The sequence below is a fragment of the Macrobrachium nipponense genome, chromosome 15 (genome assembly GCF_015104395.2).
Source record: "Macrobrachium nipponense isolate FS-2020 chromosome 15, ASM1510439v2, whole genome shotgun sequence".
Taxonomy (NCBI): Eukaryota; Metazoa; Arthropoda; class Malacostraca; order Decapoda; family Palaemonidae; genus Macrobrachium; species Macrobrachium nipponense.
In genome coordinates, this window is record NC_087208.1 from 83257913 (window position 1) to 83278242 (window position 20330).

General features: G+C 43.0%; 1 protein-coding gene across 1 annotated transcript in view; it reads right to left on the bottom strand.

Annotated features, from left to right (window-relative positions):
* LOC135195086 (periodic tryptophan protein 2 homolog) overlaps nt 1-20330 on the bottom strand; it is a 351391-nt gene that overhangs the window by 161645 nt on the left and 169416 nt on the right. The window contains 3 exon segments of the mRNA XM_064221465.1: nt 11-194; nt 5920-6067; nt 6516-6696. Coding sequence (XP_064077535.1) covers nt 11-194; nt 5920-6067; nt 6516-6696 — 513 coding nt within the window.

Below are 20330 nucleotides of genomic sequence, written 5' to 3' on the forward strand. Positions count from 1 at the left end.
CCTCAATTACCTGTTGGTGAAAAATGAAGGGAGGTTACATTAACTTCAGGTCTGAATACCCTTGTCGATTTGTCACCTCTGCGAGTTCCAGGTAATCGTATAGAAACACCTTTTTCACTCTCTCTGTCTTCCCGTTCTTCAACAAGAGCTAGATTGACACCATTTTCAGCCATCTTCCTATGGTTTACGGTCTCCTAATAGTAGTAATGAGAAGAAAAATATTGAAATCAGTCATGCTAAGTAAATCTGAGGTAAGAGAATGAAATTTGTGGTCTAAATTTTCCAAAGAATTACAGTAAAAATTTTTAAAAGTTAATCCTGATTCAATAACTAGTAGTATTTGGAAACTTATCACCTACATGATTAAAAAATATTAGGATAAAACATTTACAAAATGACTCTCTTCAGTGTAGGCAAATCATAACTTCTTGCCATGAAGATCCCTGCCCAAAATATCAAGCAAAATGAGTCAAATAGATTATCAAAACAAATAAATGTAAACAAACAGGACCTTCAAATCTACTTTAAAAAATTCCATCCACTCAATTACAGACGTTTACAGACAAAAGAGAATAAATTTATCTCTAGGCAACACTTTCCCTAGAGTATTATGTAACGTGCACCCTGCAAGCATTCAATGCAATGCCCCACATTTTTTAATTCATCGTACAACTTAGGAGATTCTAGTTCAGTTGCCAGTTACTCTTTTTCATTATGGTAATCCTCCTTTTGGCTTGCTTCTCTTTTTAAATAAGTTTTAATAAGCAGGTTTTGATGTAGGAGAAACCTATTTTTGGTACAGTGGTCCCCCCATATTCGCGGGGGATGTGTACCAGATCCCCCTCCCCCTGCAAATAGTTACAACCCGCGAATAGTTGGAACTCCTATAAGAATGCTTAAAGGGGCCGGCCGGCTAATGCCATTCTTTAGGGACAGGATTTTGATATTCATACCACTTAATAAGGTGACTTGGGACATCTCCAAACCACATATGATTTTCGCCTCTGACCTTTGGTTTTGTGACGCCAGGGCGATTTATCCTGAAAATAACCATTTTCCAAATTCTATCTCCTCCCTTGATATTTAATATTAAGACCTAGGATTACTACCATATACAGACCTGATGTAGACCTCCAATCGAATGGGGAGTTTTTTTTTTCTAAAAGTCATTTTTTTGCTAGATATTAATTTTTCATTATAGTAAAAAAATAAACCCTATAAATTAGGAAAACAAAATTTATAAAAAAAAAAGACGAAACAAAATTTGGAAAAAAGGGCTTGATTTGATTGTTCTATAATGTCTTTCTGAATTATATACCAAATTCCAATGTTATAGCTTTAAAACTAAGAGAGAAGATAGATTTTGAAGGTCAATAACTATAGTTTTGAGATACGGGCGTTCAAAGTTTTCTTCGTATTTTTATAACTACAATGTTAATAAATAATGATTATTATGAATGTATATTTCTTTTTTGTGTATCAAAACTATTTTATTTATCATAATTTAATCATAAATGATGATCCCTTTGCTCATATATCGTAGCTTGGGGCACTGCGTCAGGCAAGACGGGGCACTCCTTCCTACGCAACTCTCTCTCCTTCACTAACTCAGCTTATTACAGCGAATTTTCTTCTTCTGTATGTTCCTCATATGCTTTCCATATTTGTAATAAATTCTATTAGAAATCTATGTTAAATCGAACCATTTGAGGTTTGTTAGTTTTGACAGCCATATATGGCTATATTAGTCCTTTTGCACTGGCTATGTGAAATTTTAATTTGAATTTTCATACCATTCAGACTAATTTTTTATGAATTAATTTCTTTAGTTAGCCCAAGCTACTGTTTTAAATGGCTTTAGGTTAATGCTTCTATAATAATGTACATTAAACTAGGAATATAGAGGATTTCTTAAGAGGGTTCCCACTCACCTATTCTAGGCCACTGCCTATTATAAGCTTATTTAAAACTTTTAAGGATATAAACCATACAGAAAAAGAGTCCTCTTTTAATCTTTCTGTGGCCAAGATCATCCTTACCCGATATTAGGCTGTTGTTGTTTTTTAGGCTAATAGTAGGATATTCCCTTAGAAAGGGAATTGCTACTTAATCTGGTTAGGCTACAGCTTCTTCTGGGTTTTTATCACCTTTAAGAAAATAGGCTACATAAGAACTCCACTATTAGGTAGCCTTGCCAATTGACTACCGTATCAGCATCAGCCTATAGTCGTAAAAAATTTTTTAATAAGCCTAGGATACTGTTCATATCTAATCCTAGGCTTTTTGGGGGTAAACTACCACTTATTATAATGAGATGTTTCCTATACTGTTCTCTCTTAGCTTAGTATAGGGTATTGACTTATCCATACTCTAGACCATTCATAATTTAAAGGCTATATAAAAACAGACACTTACGCTTACTGACACTCATAGTTAGGACAACATTTTTGTCTGACCAAGGTTGTTTACATCTAGCACTGAGTTATTTGGTCTACTATATAAAACAGTAACTTTCGAATGTGAAACTTTATAGTTAGGTGATCACCTAGTAGTATGTATAGGTTGTCTAATCCTGAGTAAATAATTTACCTTTAAGGGGATGGGACTAACAGATGTAATTTGTAGCCTTTAAAATAGGCTACTACCTTACAGCCCATTTGGTCTACAGTTTTTGGGCTAATATATAAAACAGTAACTTAATAATATGACAAATTTTTTAAAGAGAATTTGTATTTTTCATAGCTACAAACCTGAGGTCTTAGCAATAGGATAATTTCTAGCGCCTAGCTGGATCCGGTTAAAACGCAGACGAAAGCAAGGAATCTTGTGAGATCTGGCAACGTGTGCGTATATTGGGTGAAGAGTGGTCAAGAACCATGCACCTACGCCACCGCGTCAGTCTTTCCCAACTCAGGATGTCTTGACAGATAGAGGGGCAGCTAGAGGTGGGCAGTATAATTTTAAGACCTCAGGTTTGTGGCTATGAAAAATACAAATTGTCTTAGAAAATTTGTCATATGTTCATACGCAAACAAACCTTCGGTCTTAACAATAGGATAGACTCATACTTGGAAGGAGGTACAAGACATCCTAAACTGGCTGGGGGCCTACCCACCAGTCCAGCTCCAGAAGAAATAACTTCTGGAGAGGGACTGAAGCCTGTGAGAAGCTAGATAAATTGATATCTAACCACACAGACACTGAGTGACGTACAATAACATATGTCTATTCCTTAACCCACCCAAAAGGAAGAAGGAATGGTACAAGAGAAAGAAGGAGACCAGCCAACTAGCCAACTCACTCATTCTCTCATCCACACAATCATCTTAGGTAAGATACAAAAGTGCCCTGTTAAGGACAACTATGAGTTACACAACCTGTTGGGCAGTCACCACAGAACCCAGGGAAAACGTGTCCGTAGAACTGTGGGCAACATCCTTAAGATAGAAAGAGGTGAATGTGGACTGGCATAACCAGTACCAGCGCTCGGCACTCTATGTACAGCCAAGTTTTTCTTAAAAGACAAAGAGGGACCAATACCCCTAACGTCATGCGCTCTAGCCTGCAGACGTGGTGGTGGAATCATCAAGAGTCAAGTATGCCTGTCTGATGGCTTCCTGTATCCCAAAAGAGAGTATTCTTAAACACCTTTCTTTGTACGTCCTGTGCTAACAAAAAGTGTGCGGCAGTCTGGTCTAAGGTGCCATGCCCTTTTAAGATAGCAACGCAGGGCACGGACAGGACACAACAAAAGCTCTTGAGCATCACCACCCACAAAGACATTCAGTGATGGAATGGAAAATGAAGTGAACCTATCATTGTGCATGGAGGGATTTTGGGTCTATGCCACGAATTCCAGGACAAATTCAAAGGACACCTATCCCCAACCCCTGGTGTGCTTTACATCATAGCTTAAGACCGTGGAGCTCTCCTACCCTCTCCGAAGATGCCAAGGCCAGGAGGAAAACTGTCTAGAGTGTCAAGTTCCTGTCAGATGAGCGACACAAAGGCTCATATGGACCCTTAGTGAAGCTCTTGAGAACCAGGGAAACATCCCCTGTCGAAGGCTTGAGCTCCCTAGGAGAACTCGATTGCTCAAACCCCTTCTGTAACTTTCACTGTCCCTCATAAAGTCATTCCTTATCCTCTCTCCTTATCACTCAGCACATCCAGCGTAACATTCTCATTTCTGCTTCTTCCATCCTTCTCACTTGTGCTTTCTTCATGGGCCATGTTTCACAACTATACATCAATGCAGGTCTGACAATGCTCTTGTACATTTTTCCTTCCAGCTTTACATTAAATCTATTGTAACATAACACACCTGATGTTTTCCTTCAATGGCATCAAGCTGATTATATTCTGTGGTTCACTTCCTCCTCCATCCCTCCACAATCATTGACACATGACCAAAGGTACTTGAAGGATGTAGCTCTTCTTACTTCTTTCTGTTCTAAGTTGATGCTTACCCCTTGGTCTCCTCCATTCATCCACATATATTCAGTTTTTGCTCTGCTTATCTTTAGGCCTCTGTCCTCCAATGCACTTCACAACTCCAATTTCCTATCCGCTTTTTCCTTACTGGTGGTTACTAACACCATGTTATCTGCAAAGAGTGCACTCCAAGGCACCTGATCTTCCACTCCAGCCCCTTATCACATCCATTACAATATAAAAAATATAGGGACTCAAGGCAGAACGTTGGTGGAGTCCAACTTTCACCCAAAAGTTTCAAACTTCTCTGTTGTTCCCACTGAGCTTCTTATTATCCTATAGCCTTATTTTCTTTAACAGATCTTTTAATATAACTTAAAAGAGAAGCATCTGAGCTACATACTGTAGTTGTCAGTGAATTTTGAACAATATTCTCAGAAAATGTGGGGCATCAGTTTTGGGGCTTACTGTAAAATGCAAATTTGATAGTGATACAGGATCTTTACATCACCTAAAGAACACAATTCCATTACTCTCTACCTTTTATATTTCTTCTTATCTTTATTACTCTCTCCGTTTTAAATTTCTTCTGTTCTTTCAACTCTTAACTATCAGTCCTGCTTCTTCAGATTTCTCAATCCAATTTTCACACCTCATTTAAGATGAAATCCTTTAAATCAACCTAGAAAGAGCTCGTGTGGCTTGGTTAACCTCTTTCTTAATATCCTGAGTACACCCATGAACAATGATTCTGTAATGTTTTACAAACATAAGAATACTCATTCATTATCCTAAGTTTTATCATTTCTGTCCTATTAGCATGTCCAGTGTGCATTTTTCTCAACAGAACAATATAGCTTCAGGTATCACATTCCCTAGCTTCTGAAATGCATTTTTATTTTTGCCATTTCATTCTCTTCCACAACCAAAATGAATGACGATGAAACTAGAAGCAAATACGTAATCAGGAATCAATGGACTCATGAACTGAAAATTGCCGCTAATATTTGTCTTCAAATTCCACACAAAATTTAAAATTGCAGCAGTAAATTTGAAAAACAATAACAATGATCCTATTGTCTACCTTTCACACTACAGAAATGGTTGAAATTGATATACAAGGAAATCTCATATCAAAACCCACAGCTGTTATGGACTATAACAATACAATAAGTAGCATTATTTATTTTTTGCATGAAAAGAAGTACTACTATGCAATCAAATATCTTTCTTTCCTTCTCTCTTTCTATTGGAAATTCATTTTATAATGTTGCATGGATAAGAAAATAATGCTTTAAGTCTTGAATATTTCAAGAATCAAAGTTACCACAGGAATGTAAAATTGTCATATTTTACACTTAACAAATTCTAAAGTACATACTACTAATAATTTTTCACAAAATGCTATGCTGCATATTATCCTACATAATCTAAAAAATAAATAAAAACTTGACTGCTTCACAAAGGACAATGTATGGTACTTACATCCATGGCATCAAAAGATCTATTCTGTGTTATTTCAAATTTCTTCACAAGTATCTCTTCTTCAATACTGTAAATGCAGACATTTTTACTCTGTCCTCCTGCAAGTATATACTGGCCATCCGAAGAGTAACATAATGTCGTGAAACATCTGTGGGAAACCAGTTAGAACGTTTATTTGCATGTAATTTTACCCAGACAATATAGTGATACAATCAATTTGCCTTTACAATATCACGAGACTTTACTTTGGCAACACAGCAGTGTAATTATTTTCCTTATCATTTGATCTGAACAATATCTTAAACAATACAGTAATACAGCCAATTTGATCTGAACAATATCTTAAACAATACAGTAATACAGCCAATTTAACTTGCATTCAGAGATATATAATTTGATTTCAACAATTTCCTCCTAAAATATCAGTAATTTTTGTGCAATATGCCAAATAAACCATTAACTTATTTGGAAGTGAATTTGGGTATATGTATTTCTCTTTTGACAGTGTGCCATCTAAATTTAGTGAAAACAAAAATAAAAATAGTATACCAATGTTCCTATTTTCTCCTTATAACACACACTGATGCAATATTTACTTTGATTCAAGGTTCTTCCTGGCTGTAACTTTATCTGCATCTGCTCTGCCTGCCCCGAGATCAGGTCTACCTGATATACTACCCTGCTGCTTTCCTGTATTAGGCTCAAACATCTGGATTTGCCCATCCATCGTGGCTACAGCTATCTGCTTACCATCCGGTCGAAAAGTAACAAAAAGACCTGAAATTGGAAGTGGACTTGGTCACTCTTGAAACAAGAAGATGCAAGTGAATAACACAAAACCACTTTTAGACAGCAATACCTCAATAAATGTACAAAGAAGAATTGCATAAATAACTTCCAAAAGATGGTGAATTCTTGACTGACCAAATTTGATAGACATTGTTGCAAAAATGAAAGATATGACATTCTTGTCTACAAAATTCTGAGACTGCTATTATTCACAAGAATGAGGCTTCATTTCAGAAATTAAACTGATAACCACCCAGTTGACTATGTTAGTTTAAAAACCTCTTAAGAAACAGGGTTTATTCTCTAGTATTGAGTTCTACTCTCAAATACAATTATGTTCATGCACATGAACATGATTTGTTACTGTATAAAGTAAAACCTTGATACTCAAAACTTATTTTAATCTGGATTTTCAGATATTCTGGAGATATTTTGCACTGCCATATCCTTTTCCTTAGATATTTTTTAAACCCAAAAAATATTTTTTTTTCTTTTTTAGTCCAAAAAGCATATCAATATCAATGACTGCCAAGTACAGTATTGACAAATCTTTTAACGAACACAATAAACACAAAAATTTCAAATTGGATAAAAAGGAAAAACAATAAATTTGTTTTTAAATCTCATACACTACAGATAAAAAAGGGATTTTGACGTAAGGAAAAATCTATTTCTGGGCGATTGGCTCGTGTCGCCAGCGAAATATCCTTTAATCTATTATTTCTAGGGTAAATGTACTAACACATACCAGAGAATAAATAAATAAAGAAAAAGGTCAGTATAACTGACTCGCTCACTCTCCCAGAGAGTGTCGGTATGAACACTATGGCGAGTGAGACCACTACCACGAGCCAAATGCCAATAGAATTCTCCCACTACAAAATCCCCCAAGAGGAGAGCCGACCCACAGAGTGGGCAGCACCTACTACTATACTACTCCATCCCATGCTGCCGACTGCTGCGCCTCTGGTGGCCATCCTGAAGTTAGCAGACAATCTTGGCGATGGGATGGGTAGGGCGGGATTTCGCTGGCGACACGAGCCAATCGCCCAGAAAATAGATTTTTCCTTACGTCAAAATCCCTTTTCTGGGCTCAGCTCGTGTCGCTGCGCGAAATCGTACCAGAGAAATAGCACAAGATTGTAAAGAAATTAAGCAAAATATAAAGAGGTCTCAAATAAAAGATAAAATAAAAATAAATCAATATAATTGCTAATAAGGATACATATACACAGTGATACAAAATAGAAATATTACTTTAAATACACTTAATTCTAATAATATTTCTTAACTTACGGTAATATACATATATACAGGAGAAATATATCATCATATGTACAAAAATGGTATCTGTGTAAAGCTATGGATCAGAACATTGTAAAGCAATTAACAGAAAAGTTGAATAAAATAAACTCAACAATAAAGGGATTTTGACGTAAGGAAAATCTATTTCTGGGCGATTGGCTCGTGTCGCCAGCGAAATATCCTTTAATCTATTATTTCTAGGGTAAATGTACTAACACATACCAGAGAATAAATAAAATAAAGAAAAAGGTCAGTATAACTGACTCGCTCCACCCTCCAAGAGGGTGTCGGTATGAACACTAGGCGAGTGAGACCACTACCACGAGCCAAATACCAATAGAAATCTCCCACAACAAAAACCCTCCATGAGGAGAGCCGACCCACAGAGTGAGCAGCTCGTACTACTACTACTCCATCCCATGCTGCCGACTGCTGCGCCTCTGGTGGCCATCCTGAAGTTAGCAGACAATCTTGGGCGAAGGGATGGGTAGGGGGGAGTTGGGATTTCGCTGGCGACACGAGCCAATCGCCCAGAAATAGATTTTTCCTTACGTCAAAATCCCTTTTCTGGGCTCAGCTCGTGTCGCTGCGCGAAATCGTACCATAGAAATAGCACAAGATTGTAAACAAAAGTAATAAAATAAATCAGAATAGGTCTCAAATAAAAAATAAAGTAAATATAAAAAGAATATAATTGCTAAAAAGATACAAATACACAGTGATACAAAATAGAAATATGCTTAAATTACCCTTAATTCTAAACATGTTTCTTATCATAAGGTAATTTACATATGTACAGAGGTACATGGCTTACATGTAACAAAATGGTATCTGTGTAAAGGCATGTATCAAAATAAGAATAGCAATTAGAGTAGTCAAATGAACCAATTAGACAACAATGATAATATATAAGGAATGCATATGACTTAATATACAAAACCCGTAACCATTATAAATGAGATGTATCACCTAGCATAAAAATAAGGGGTAACATCCATGAGATCAAAATCCATATCATCTGTGAGTGTCCCTAGCAAAAACTAAGGGGCACCCACTCACATCATCAGAAAAGCAGCTAAGACACCAGGTGAATGTAAATGAACACGGTAGGAATAGACGAACTGTTGGGTGAAGCAGGTAGAAAGGAGGACTGAATCTTCTACTACAAATTAACTAGAATCAGGGGAAACTATGTTTCCCGCTGCTACTGCTGAAAATTTCAGAGCTTCCAAGGACTTAAGGTAATGGCGTTTGAACACTGTCGGCGATTTCCATCCGGTATACTTTTTCAACTCATCGAAGTTCATGTGTTGGAAATAATTAATTGAGGTGGCTACTGCCCTAACATCATGTGCTTTCGGGAAAGAGTCAGGATTGGCTTGCTTAATAAAGTACAGGATTTGCTGCCTGATGCCTTTAATGGATAAAGTACCACCTTTTTCCCTCTTAAAGAGGGGACCCGATGAGGATGAGGAGGTCCTGGACAGAAAGGCTCGTAAGGTTGTAACTGGGCAAAGAGATACATCTTGTGGAAGGGGTAGTACCTTCCAAGGTTCCCACCTCATCAAAGGATCTTCATTCTTTGCTAAAAAGCTACGTTCCGGAGAAAGTAGTACTTCCCCTGTGGGAAGGAATTGAATATGATCCGAATCTCTGGATTAAAGCCGACAGTTCTGAAATTCTTGCTCCTGAAGCTAAGCTTAATAAAACAGGGTTTTCCTTAAGAGCATTATAAACGAGCATGTGTCATTGTCGGTTTCTGAAGCCAGTTTTAGAACATCGTTTAAGAACCATGAAACTGACGTAGGCCTTACAGAAGGTCTAAGTCTAGCACATGCCTTAGGAATAGACGAGAAATAGGAATCCGTCAAGTCTATGTTGAACCCAAATTGAAATATCTTTTTCAAGGCTGACTTGTTTGTCGTTAATCGTGCTAGCCTGCTAAACCTTTTTCAAATAAGGATCTGAAAAAGGATATAGCTGAATTAACTGTCATGATTCTAATATCAGATTCTCTCAGGAAGATTGCTAACTTTTTGACAGCAGCATCGTACTGTCTCAAAGTTGAATCCCTTTTATCGGATTCCAAGAAGAGAATATTCTGAGGGTCAATATTCGCATCTCTTTTTGCCGCAAACTTCATGAAATCCATAGTTAGTTGGTTTTGAGAATCCCTGAGGAAGCGAACACAGTCTTCGTTTGTACTGACTGGGAGAGCTTGGGATTGGGGATCCGAAGAGGACGAAGGCCCAGCTCCAGAATTAGGGGATACCAATTGCTCTTCGGCCAGTCTGGGGCTACTAGAGCCACTTGACCCTTGAACGTCCTGAGTTTGTTTAAAACTTTCATAAGAAGATTCACTGGGGGAAAGACATAAATCTTCTTCCAGTTGTTCCAGTCTAGAGCCAGGGCGTCCGTGGCATAGGCCAGAGGGTCCAGGTTGGGGGCTACCATAAACAGGGAAGTTTATGATTCGCTGTGAGATGGAAGAGATCCACCTGTAGCCCTGGGACTCTTTGAAGGATCCATTGGAACGAACTGTTGTCCGTGACCATTCCGACTCTAGGGGCACTGATCGGGTATAAACGCGTCTGCTATGACGTTTCTCACTCCAGCTATGTGAGGTGAGGAGAGATGCCAACTGAACTTGTCTGCCAGGGAGAAGATGGCTACCATCACATGATTTAGATGACGTGACTTGGAGCCTCCTCTGTTTATACAATGTACTACCACTGCGCTGTCCAGAACTAGCTTTATGTGGGAGCACTTTGGTGGGCGCAACCTTTTTAGAGTCAAGAACACTGCCATTGCCTCCAGTACGTTTATATGGAACTGACTGAACTGAGGTGACCAAGTTCCTTGAACCTTTTGGACCTGTGAATACCCTCCCCAACCGCTTAAGGACGCGTCTGTGTGGATGGTAATCCCTGGTGGAGGGAACTGAAGGGGTACTGACACTGACAAATTCTTGACTTTCGCCCACGGCCGAAGACGATTCTTTAGAATCAGAGGGACTGAGGATAGTTTGTCCTGGCCCTGACATTTGCTCGTGAGCGCCAGATTCTGGTTAGGTCTTTCAGTTTGGCTTTCATTAAGACGTTCGTCACTGATGCAAACTGGAGAGAACCCAGGATCCTCTCCTGAGCTCTCCTTGACGCCAGTTTTGTGACTTAGAAATTGCTTGACTGACTTCGCTATTTCTTTCCTTTTGGTTGATGGAATCGACAGAGTATGGGAGGATAGAATGATTCCATTGAATGCCCAGCCACTGAAAGTCTGACTCTGGAGTGAGTCTTGACTTGGTCCTGTTTATCTTGAAGCCTAGATATTCCAGGAACTGAATCACTTTCAGTGTAGCTCTGTTGCATTCCTCGACTGTTGAAGCCCAGATCAAACCAATCGTCGAGATACGCTACTACCATAATCCCTTGTGATCTGAGTTGTTGCACTACCGCTTCCGCTAGTTTTCGTGAACACCCTGGTGCCACGTTGAGTCCGAAGGGAACTACCTTGAAGGAGAATGCCTGGTCTCCTATCTTGAAACCCAGATAACGGACGGAAGTGTCTTGCAATAGGGATATGATAGTAGGCGTCTGTAAGATCGATAGAGGTGGTGACGGCCCCACGGGAAGTAAGGTCCGCACCTGTGAGATCGTGAGCAGCTTGAACTTGTCGCAGCGGATGGCTAAGTTTAAGCGGGACAAGTCTAAGATTACCCTTCTTTTTTGTGAGCCTTTCTTTGGCACGCTGAACAAGCGACCTTGAAATTTTAATCTCTTGACTCTCGCTATAGCTCCTTTCTGAAGGAGGTCCTCTGCGTACTCTGTCAATTCTTTTGGAAGGAAGTTTGAACGGAAAGGTCTGGATGGAGGTGGGTTCGTCAGAACCAGCCTACCAAACCCAGGCCCTTTTGACACTAATTGCTCTGAGCCCATTCGCTGAAGTTCCACCGGTGGCGAAAGTGAAACAGCCTCCCTCCTACCTGAAGTTCTTCATTGGTTCTGGTAACCGCCTCGGCCTCCTCTGAAGTGCTTTCCCCTGTTAAAGGGGCCTCCCGATCCTCTCCCACGAAGGAACGCTTACCTCTGCCTCCCTTACCCGAGCGGTCATACTTCTGTGAAGCTTGACTCTCGAAGGCTTGATTGTAAGCTGGAGAGATGGCGTAAGAGGTGGAGGGCTGAGGCTGAGGGGATATCACATAAATTGGCTGTGATTGAGCCTTAGAGGTGGAAGTTTGGGCTGTTTGCACTAAGGGCACCGCTGGAACTTGCTGAGGAAAGCGTGGCTGCTTTTTCTGGTAAGGATGGAAACGCCTAGTTTTCCTTTGTCCCTTACCTTTAGGTGTTAGGTCTGTCTCCTCTTAGCCGTAAGGCCCCAACGGTCCTTAAGGCTCTGGTTCAGCCTCGTAGCCTCTGACTGGACTTCCTTCACCATAGCTTCTGGGAAGAGATCTGCTCCCCAGTATGTTAGACTGAGAGTAACCGATTCAGGCTCATGTCCGAATGGTTGCCTCTTGTAGGACATGCTTCCTACAATTCGTTCTAGCAGTGGCAAACTCAAACATATCCGACTGTACCGTTTGAGTCAGGGCTTTGGTCATGAGCTTAAAAATCGTTCTGAGCCATAAGCTATGGTTGCTACCTCGGACATAGCCATAGAGTTAATAGATCTGGCTAATCGCGATTTCGCGTCAATTCAGCCTGAATAAGGCCACTGGGAGCCTGGGTGCTTTTCACCAAACTGCTCCATAGCACAGTCCGGTTTGAGTTTGCCAGCTGAGAAGGTGTTTGGCAAGTCCTCCCACAATTCTCCGGCTGAGGGGAGCAACGGAGATGGTGGGATCTGCTTCCTTCAATTGAGGCATGGGTTCCCCCTTCTGGGCCGCTGGGATGGTAGACCTCGCGATCTTTGTCAGGAACGGGAGCGGGGTACTCTCATCCATTGTGAAAATGGTAAAGGCGGGACTCTTGAAAGGTTGTATCCTGGTATTAGAACAATCCATGTCCTCTAAACATCTGAGCCATTCTCTCTGAGCCTGGTCTCGTGAATAGAGGACTGTCTCCTTTGGTACCCTATCATCCCTTACCATGGCTGAAGCTGTAAGCCTTGCGTAGCCTATGAACGGAGGCTGGAGGTCTTCCGGGAAGAACTCGAAGTCCTCTATCCTTCGAGTTCCGAATTCCGGTATGGAAATGAGACCGTCTTGGAAGGGGGCGTATGACGCTACTCTCCATGGATTGTTCATCGAGAACGGAGGTAGCGAGTCATAACGGAAGGACGAAGCTGAGTTCCACTCGTATTGGTAAAGTGGAGGAGAGGCTAGAGGGGCTTCTCTCAGTCCGGCTATAATGGAGTCTTGGGAAGTAATCCTATCCGACAGACGAGAGATCATTTGTTCCATGCTACTCTTTAGGGACCCAACCAGGTCGCCCACCTGTTGCAACAGGCCAGCATTGGAGTCCAAGGCCGGAGCTGCTGCGGAGGTTGGAGGGGTGGCTCTGAATCGGAACCAAGGGTAGCGGAACTGGTGACTCTGCCGGGGTGCGAGATCTCTCTCTGGAGGATTTACTCCTCGAGGACTTAGAGCCGGAGCTAGAAGCTTTAGACCTGTCTGCTCCGGGATTCGCAGCCGGAGACTTAACGTGAGGAGGATGACGCCGAAGCCGACTTCTTAGACGACGACGACGCCTTAGTCAAGGATTTCACTGCTTGACCCTTGACCTTAGGTCTAACCGAAGCGTCAGGAGGAGTAATTATAATCATCACCTGTAAAGCCTTAGAAGGATGGAGAGGTTGCAGGAGTAGAAGAAACAGTTACACCCAAGGGTGACCCTTGGGTGTCCACCCTTCTTACCTCGACCAACAGGTCGTCTACACCTACCATAAGGTTCCACATTAATATCTAGAGTCGCGACGTCCGTGGAGATATCCTGGTCTTGATCAGTTAATGAGGCAGCCAGCTGTTGTTGGATGAAGGCGATAGTAGGGGCCGCCTCTACTGGGTCGACGTATCCTGTCGCCTTGCCTCCGGGGAAGATTAACAGCGCCAACCGCTTCTCCAAGATGTAGGGCATACCCTTGGCGGCGTTCTTCCCAAAACCGCCGACCCAGGCCCGCAGGGTTGCCAGTGCGGTATCCTTCACTGCCGGCGCCTGGAGAGAGGGCGTAGATTAGATTTAAGAATCACTTAAAACTAAGACTTAAATTATAACTTAAACTTAGATGCCTTAAGTTAAAGTGGATGATGAAAACTTAAACACTAAAACGGAAGCGGAGCAGCTACCGGAGATGGGATACTCACCCTTCTAAAAGCTGGCTCACCAGATCGTAACATATGGTACACGTTTCATGGTACCAGACCTGGATGTCCCCGTGCAGCGTCGAGCATGGAGCATGGGAACCCCGGCAAACTTCGTGTCCACATGGGTCCTGAAGTGTGGCGGCGCATCCCGGATGCTCACAGTTGGTGGCCTGTAAGTGGGAAGATACATGAGTATCTTAAAGAATAACACTTACAGGCTAAAGGACAGAAGAACTCCGTTGCATGCCGGAGCTCGGAAAAAAATTTGGGCATAACCCCCCCCTGCCTCGCCTGAATAGGCTATAATCCCGGAGATATCCGGTAAGACATGTAAGGGAGGGGGGGAAAAGGTTTAAGGTACTTAAGATAAACTTATAGTTAATCTAATAACGCTTAAACCTAAAACACAAACGAACCGGACCAAGTCCAGTGCGTGGCGGAGTTTAGTAACTCAGCAATGCGGTAAGGTTTAGCAGGGACCCACTGTATGTTCCGGTCCACTCTACTAGGTGGACTAACATCTTCCCGCTGGATGCCAGGACTCCGATCAGGAAAGGAGTCCTAGCAAGGTCGGGAAGAGCGAGGAGACATACAGGCTCGAGCGAACCGGAGCGACAGGAAGCAACGGATGGGGGAAAGGCCAGTACCCCCCACCACATCACCACCGGGCCGGACCGAGAAGCCGGAGAGGTCACGTCCAGTCAAGAGAAAAATATCACGTGTGACTCGTGTGCGCTAACTGAAAAGGATGGCCACCAGAGGCGCAGCAGTCGGCAGCATGGGATGGAGTAGTAGTAGTACGAGCTGCTCACTCTGTGGGTCGGCTCTCCTCATGGAGGGTTTTTGTTGTGGGAGATTTCTATTGGTATTTGCTCGTGGTAGTGGTCTCACTCGCCTAGTGTTCATACCGACACCCTCTTGGAGGGTGAGCGAGTCAGTTATACTGACCTTTTTCTTTATTTTATTTATTCTCTGGTATGTGTTATACATTTTACCCTAGAAATAATAGATTAAAGGATATTTCGCTGGCGACACGAGCCAATCGCCCAGAAATAATATATAAAGGAATGTATATGACTTAATATACCAAAAACCCGTAACCATTATAATAAGATGTATCTCCTAGCATAAAAATAAGGAGATGACATCCACGAGATCAATAACCATCATACATTGTGAGTGTCCCCTAGCAAAAAAATAAGGGACACCCACTACATCATCATAAAGCAGCTAAGACACAAGGTGACCGTAAATGAACAAGGCAGGAATAGACGAACTGTTGGGTGAGGCAGGTAGAAAGGAGGACTGGATCTTCTAACTAAAGATTAGTCAGAGTCAGGGGAAACTATGTTCCCTGCTGCAACTGCTGAAAATTTCAGAGCTTCCAAGGACTTTAAGTAATGGCGTTTTGAACACTGTCGGCGATTTCCATCCAGTATATTTTTTCAACTCATCGAAGTTCATATGTTGGAAATAGTTAATTGAGGTGGCTACTGCCCTGACATCATGTGCTTTTGGAAAAGAGTCAGGATTGGCTTGTTTAATGAAGTACAGGATTTGTTGCCTGATGCCTTTAATAGATAAAGTACCACCTTTTTCTCTCTTAAAGAGAGGACCCGATGAGGATGAGGAGGTCCTAGATAGAAAGGCTCGTAAGGCTGAAACTGGGCAAAGAGATAGATCTTGTGGAAGGGGTAGTACTTATTCCTTCCATGGTTTCCCACCTCATCAAAGGATCTTCATTCTTTGCTATAAAGCTACGTTTCCGGAGAAAGTAGCACTTCCCCTGTGGGAAGGAACTGAATATGATCCGGATCTCTGGATAACGCCGACAGTTCTGAATTCTAGCTCCTGAGGGCCAAGCTTAATAAAAATAGGGTTTTTCTTAAGAGCATTATAAACGAGCATGTGTCATTATCAGTTTCTGAAGCCAGCTTTAGAACATCGTTTAAGAACCATGATACTGACGTAGGCCTTACCGAAGGTCTAAGTCTAGCACATGCCTTGGGAATAGACGAGAAGTAGGAATCTGTCAAGTCTATGTTGAATCCAAATTGAAAAAATTGAAAAATTCTTTTTCAAGGCTGACTTGTTTGTCGTAATTGTGCTAGCTGCTAAGCCTTTTTCAAATAAGGACCTGAAAAAGGTTATAGCTGAATTGATTGTCATGATTCTAATATCTGATTCTTTCAGGAAGGTTGCTAACTTTTTGACAGCAGCATCATACTGTCTTAAAGTTGAATCTCTTTTATCGGATTCTAAGAAGAGAATATTCTGAGGGTCAATATTCGCATCCCTTTTCGCTGCAAACTTCATGAAATCCATAAAGTTAGGGTTTTGAGAATCCCTGAGGAAGCGAACACAGTCTTCGTTTGTACTGACTGGGAGAGCCTGGGATTGGGGATCCGAAGAGGGCGAAGACCCAGCTCCAGAATGAGAGGGTACCAATTGCTCTTCGGCCAGTCTGGGGCTACTAGAGCCACTTGACCCTTGAATGTCCTGAGTTTGTTTAGGACTTTCATGAGAAGATTCACCGGAGGAAAGACATAAATCTTCTCCCAGTGTTCCAGTTTAGAGCCAGGGCGTCCGTGGCATAGGCCAGAGGGTCCAGGTTGGGGGCCACATAACACGGGAGTTTGTGGTTCGCTTGAGATGCGAAGAGATCCACCTGTAGACCTGGAACTCTCTGAAGAATCCATTGGAACGAACTGTTGTCCAGTGACCATTCCGACTCTAGAGGTACTGATCGGGATAGAGCATCTGCTATGACTCTCATCCAGCTATATGAGTGGAGGAGAGATGCCAACTGAACTTGTCCGCCAGGGAGAAGATGGCTATCATGACGTGATTTAGATGACGTGACTTGGAGCCTCCCCTGTTTACACAATGTACCACCACTGCGCTGTCTAGGACTAGCTTTATGTGGGAGTACTTTGGCGGGCGTAACTTTTTTAGAGTCAAGAACACTGCCATTGCTTCCAGTACGTTTATATGGAACTGACGGAACTGAGGTGACCACGTTCCTTGAACTTTTTGACTGGGAATATCCTCCCCAACCGCTTAATGACGCGTCTGTGTGGATGGTGATCCCTGGTGGAGGAAACTGAAGGGGCACTGACACCGACAAGTTCTTGACTTTCGCCCACGGCCGGAGACGATTCTTTAGAATCAGAGGGACTGAGGATAATTTGTCCCTGGACCTGACGTTTGCTCGTGAGCGCCAGATTCTGGTTAGGTCTTTCAGTTTGGCTTTCATTAGGATGTTCGTCACTGATGCAAACTGGAGAGAACCCAAGATCCTTTCCTGAGATCTTCTTGATGCCAGTTTGCGACTCAGAAATTGTTTGACTGACTTCGCTATTTCCTTTCTTTTGGATGATGGAATCGACAGAGTATGGGAGGATAGATTCCATTGAATGCCTAGCCACTGAAAGTTTGACTCTGGGGTGAGTCTTGACTTGGTCCTGTTTATCTTGAAGCCTAGATATTCCAGGAACTGAATTACTTTCAGTGTTGCTTTGTTGCATTCCTCGACTGTTGAAGCCCAGATCAACCAATCGTCGAGATACGCTACTACCATAATCCCTTGCGATCTGAGTTGTTGAACTACTACTTCCGCCAGCTTCGTAAACACCCTGGGTGCCACGTTGAGCCCGAAAGGAACTACCTTGAAGGAGAATGTCTGGTCTCCTATCTTGAAGCCCAGATACGGACGGAAGTGTCTTGCAATAGGGATATGATAGTAAGCGTCTGTAAGATCGATAGAGGTGGTGACTGGCCCCCGGGGAACGGGAATAAGGTTCCGCACCACCCTGCGAGATTCGTGAGCATCTTGAACTTGTCGCAGCGAATGGCTAAGTTTAAGCGGGACAAGTCTAGATATTACCCTTCTTTTTTGTGAGCCTTTCTTTGGCACGCTGAACAAGCGTCCTTGAAATTTTAACCTTTTGACTCTCGCTATAGCTCCTTTCTGAAGGAGATCCTCCGCATACTCCGTCAATTCCTTGGAAGGAAGTTGGCGGAAAGGTCTGGATGGAGGTGGGTTCGTTAACCAGCTCCAACCCAGGCCTTTTGACACAATGCTCTGAGCCCACTTGCTGAAGTTCCACCGATGGCGAAAGTGAAACAGCCTCCCTCCTACCTGAAATTCCTCATTGGTTCTGGTAGCCTCCTCGGCCTCCCCTGAAATGTTTTCCCCTATTAAAGGGACCTCCCGATCCTCTCCCACGAAAGGAACGCTTACCTCTGCCCCCCTTACCCGAGCGGTCATACTTCTGTGAAGCTTGACTCTCGAAGGCTTGGTTGTAAGCTGGAGAGAGGGCGTTAAGAGGTGGAGGGCTGAGGCTGAGGGGAGATAACGTAAATCGGCTGCGCTTGAGCCTTTGAGGTGGAAGGTTGGGCTGTTTGCACCAAAGGAACAGCCGGAACTTGTTGAGAAAAGCGTGGCTGCTTTTTCTGGTAGGGCTGGAAACGTCTAGGTTTCCTTTGACCCTTACCCTTAACTGCTAGATCCTGTCGTCTCTTGGCCGTAAGACCCCAACGGTCCTTAAGGCTTCTGGTTCAACCCTCGTAGCCTCTGACTGAACCTCCTTCACCATCGCTTCTGGGAAGAGGTCTGCTCCCCCAGATGCTTGACGCAAGTAGCCTATTCGGCTCGTGCCGAATAGTTGCTTCTTGTAGGACTGCTTCCTACAGTTCGTCCTAGCAGTGGCAAACTCAAACATATCTGACTGTACCGTTTGAGTCAAGGATTTGGTAAGAAGCTTGAAGAGCGGTTCTGACCCATAGGCCATGGTAGCCACCTCGTCATAGCCATGGAATTAATAGACCTGGCTAACCGCGATTTGGCGTCGAATTCTGCCTGAATAAGGCTATCCGGAAGCTAGGTAGCTTCTCACCAAACTGCTCCATAGCACAGTCCGGTTTTGAGTTTTGCCAGCTGAGAAGGTGTTAGGTAAGTCTTCCCACAATTCTCCGACTGAAGGAAGTAACGGAGATGTAGGATCTGCTTCCTTCAGTTGAGGCATGGGATCCCCCTTCTGGGCCGCTGGAATGGTAGATGTTGCGATCTTTGTCAGGAAAGGGAGCGGGGTACTCTCATCCATCGTAAAGATCGTGAACGGGCTCTTGAAAGGTTGGATTTTCGTATTGGAACAATCCCATTTCCTCTAGACACCTGAGCCTCTCTGAGCCTGTCACGTGAATAGAGGACTGTCTCCTTTGGAAACCTTATCATCCCGAGTCATGGCTGAGGCGGTGAGCCTGGCGTAGCCGATGAACGGAGGCTGAAGGTCTTCCGGGTAGAACTCGAAGTCCTCAATCCTCCGAGTTCCACATTCCGGGATAGAAATGAGTCCGTCTTGGAAGGGGGCGTATGACGCTACTCTCCAATGGTTGTTCATTGAGAACGGAGGTAGAGAGTCATACGGGGGAAGCTGGGCTCCACCTGTGCTGAAAGGTGGAGGAGAGGCTAGAGGAGCTTGGCTCAGTCCGGCTATAATGCTGTCTTGAGAGGTAATCCTATCCGACAACCGAGAGATCATTTGTTCCATACTATTTTTCAGAGACCCCACCAGGTCGCCCACCTGTTGTAACAGCCCAGCATTGGAGTCCAAAGCCGGAGCTGCTGCGGAGGTGGAGGGGTGGCTCTGAACTGGAAACAAGGGTAGCGGAACTGACGACTCCGCTGGAGTGTGAGATCTCTCCCTGGAGGATTTACTCCTCGAGGACTTAGAGCCGGACCCAGAAGCTCTAGATTTCTCTGCTCCGGGATTCCTAGCCGGAGACTTACGAGAAGAGGAATGACGTCGCCGAAGTCCGTCATGTTCTTAGACGACGACGACGACGACGTCTTCGTCAAGGATTTCACTGCTTGACCCTTGACCTTGGGTCTAACTGAAGCGTCAGGAGAAGTATATAATTCGTTACCCGTAAAGCCTTGGAAGGATGGAGAGGTTGCAGGAGTAGAAGAAGCAGTTGCACCCAAGGGTATCCCTTGAGCGTCCAACTTACCTAC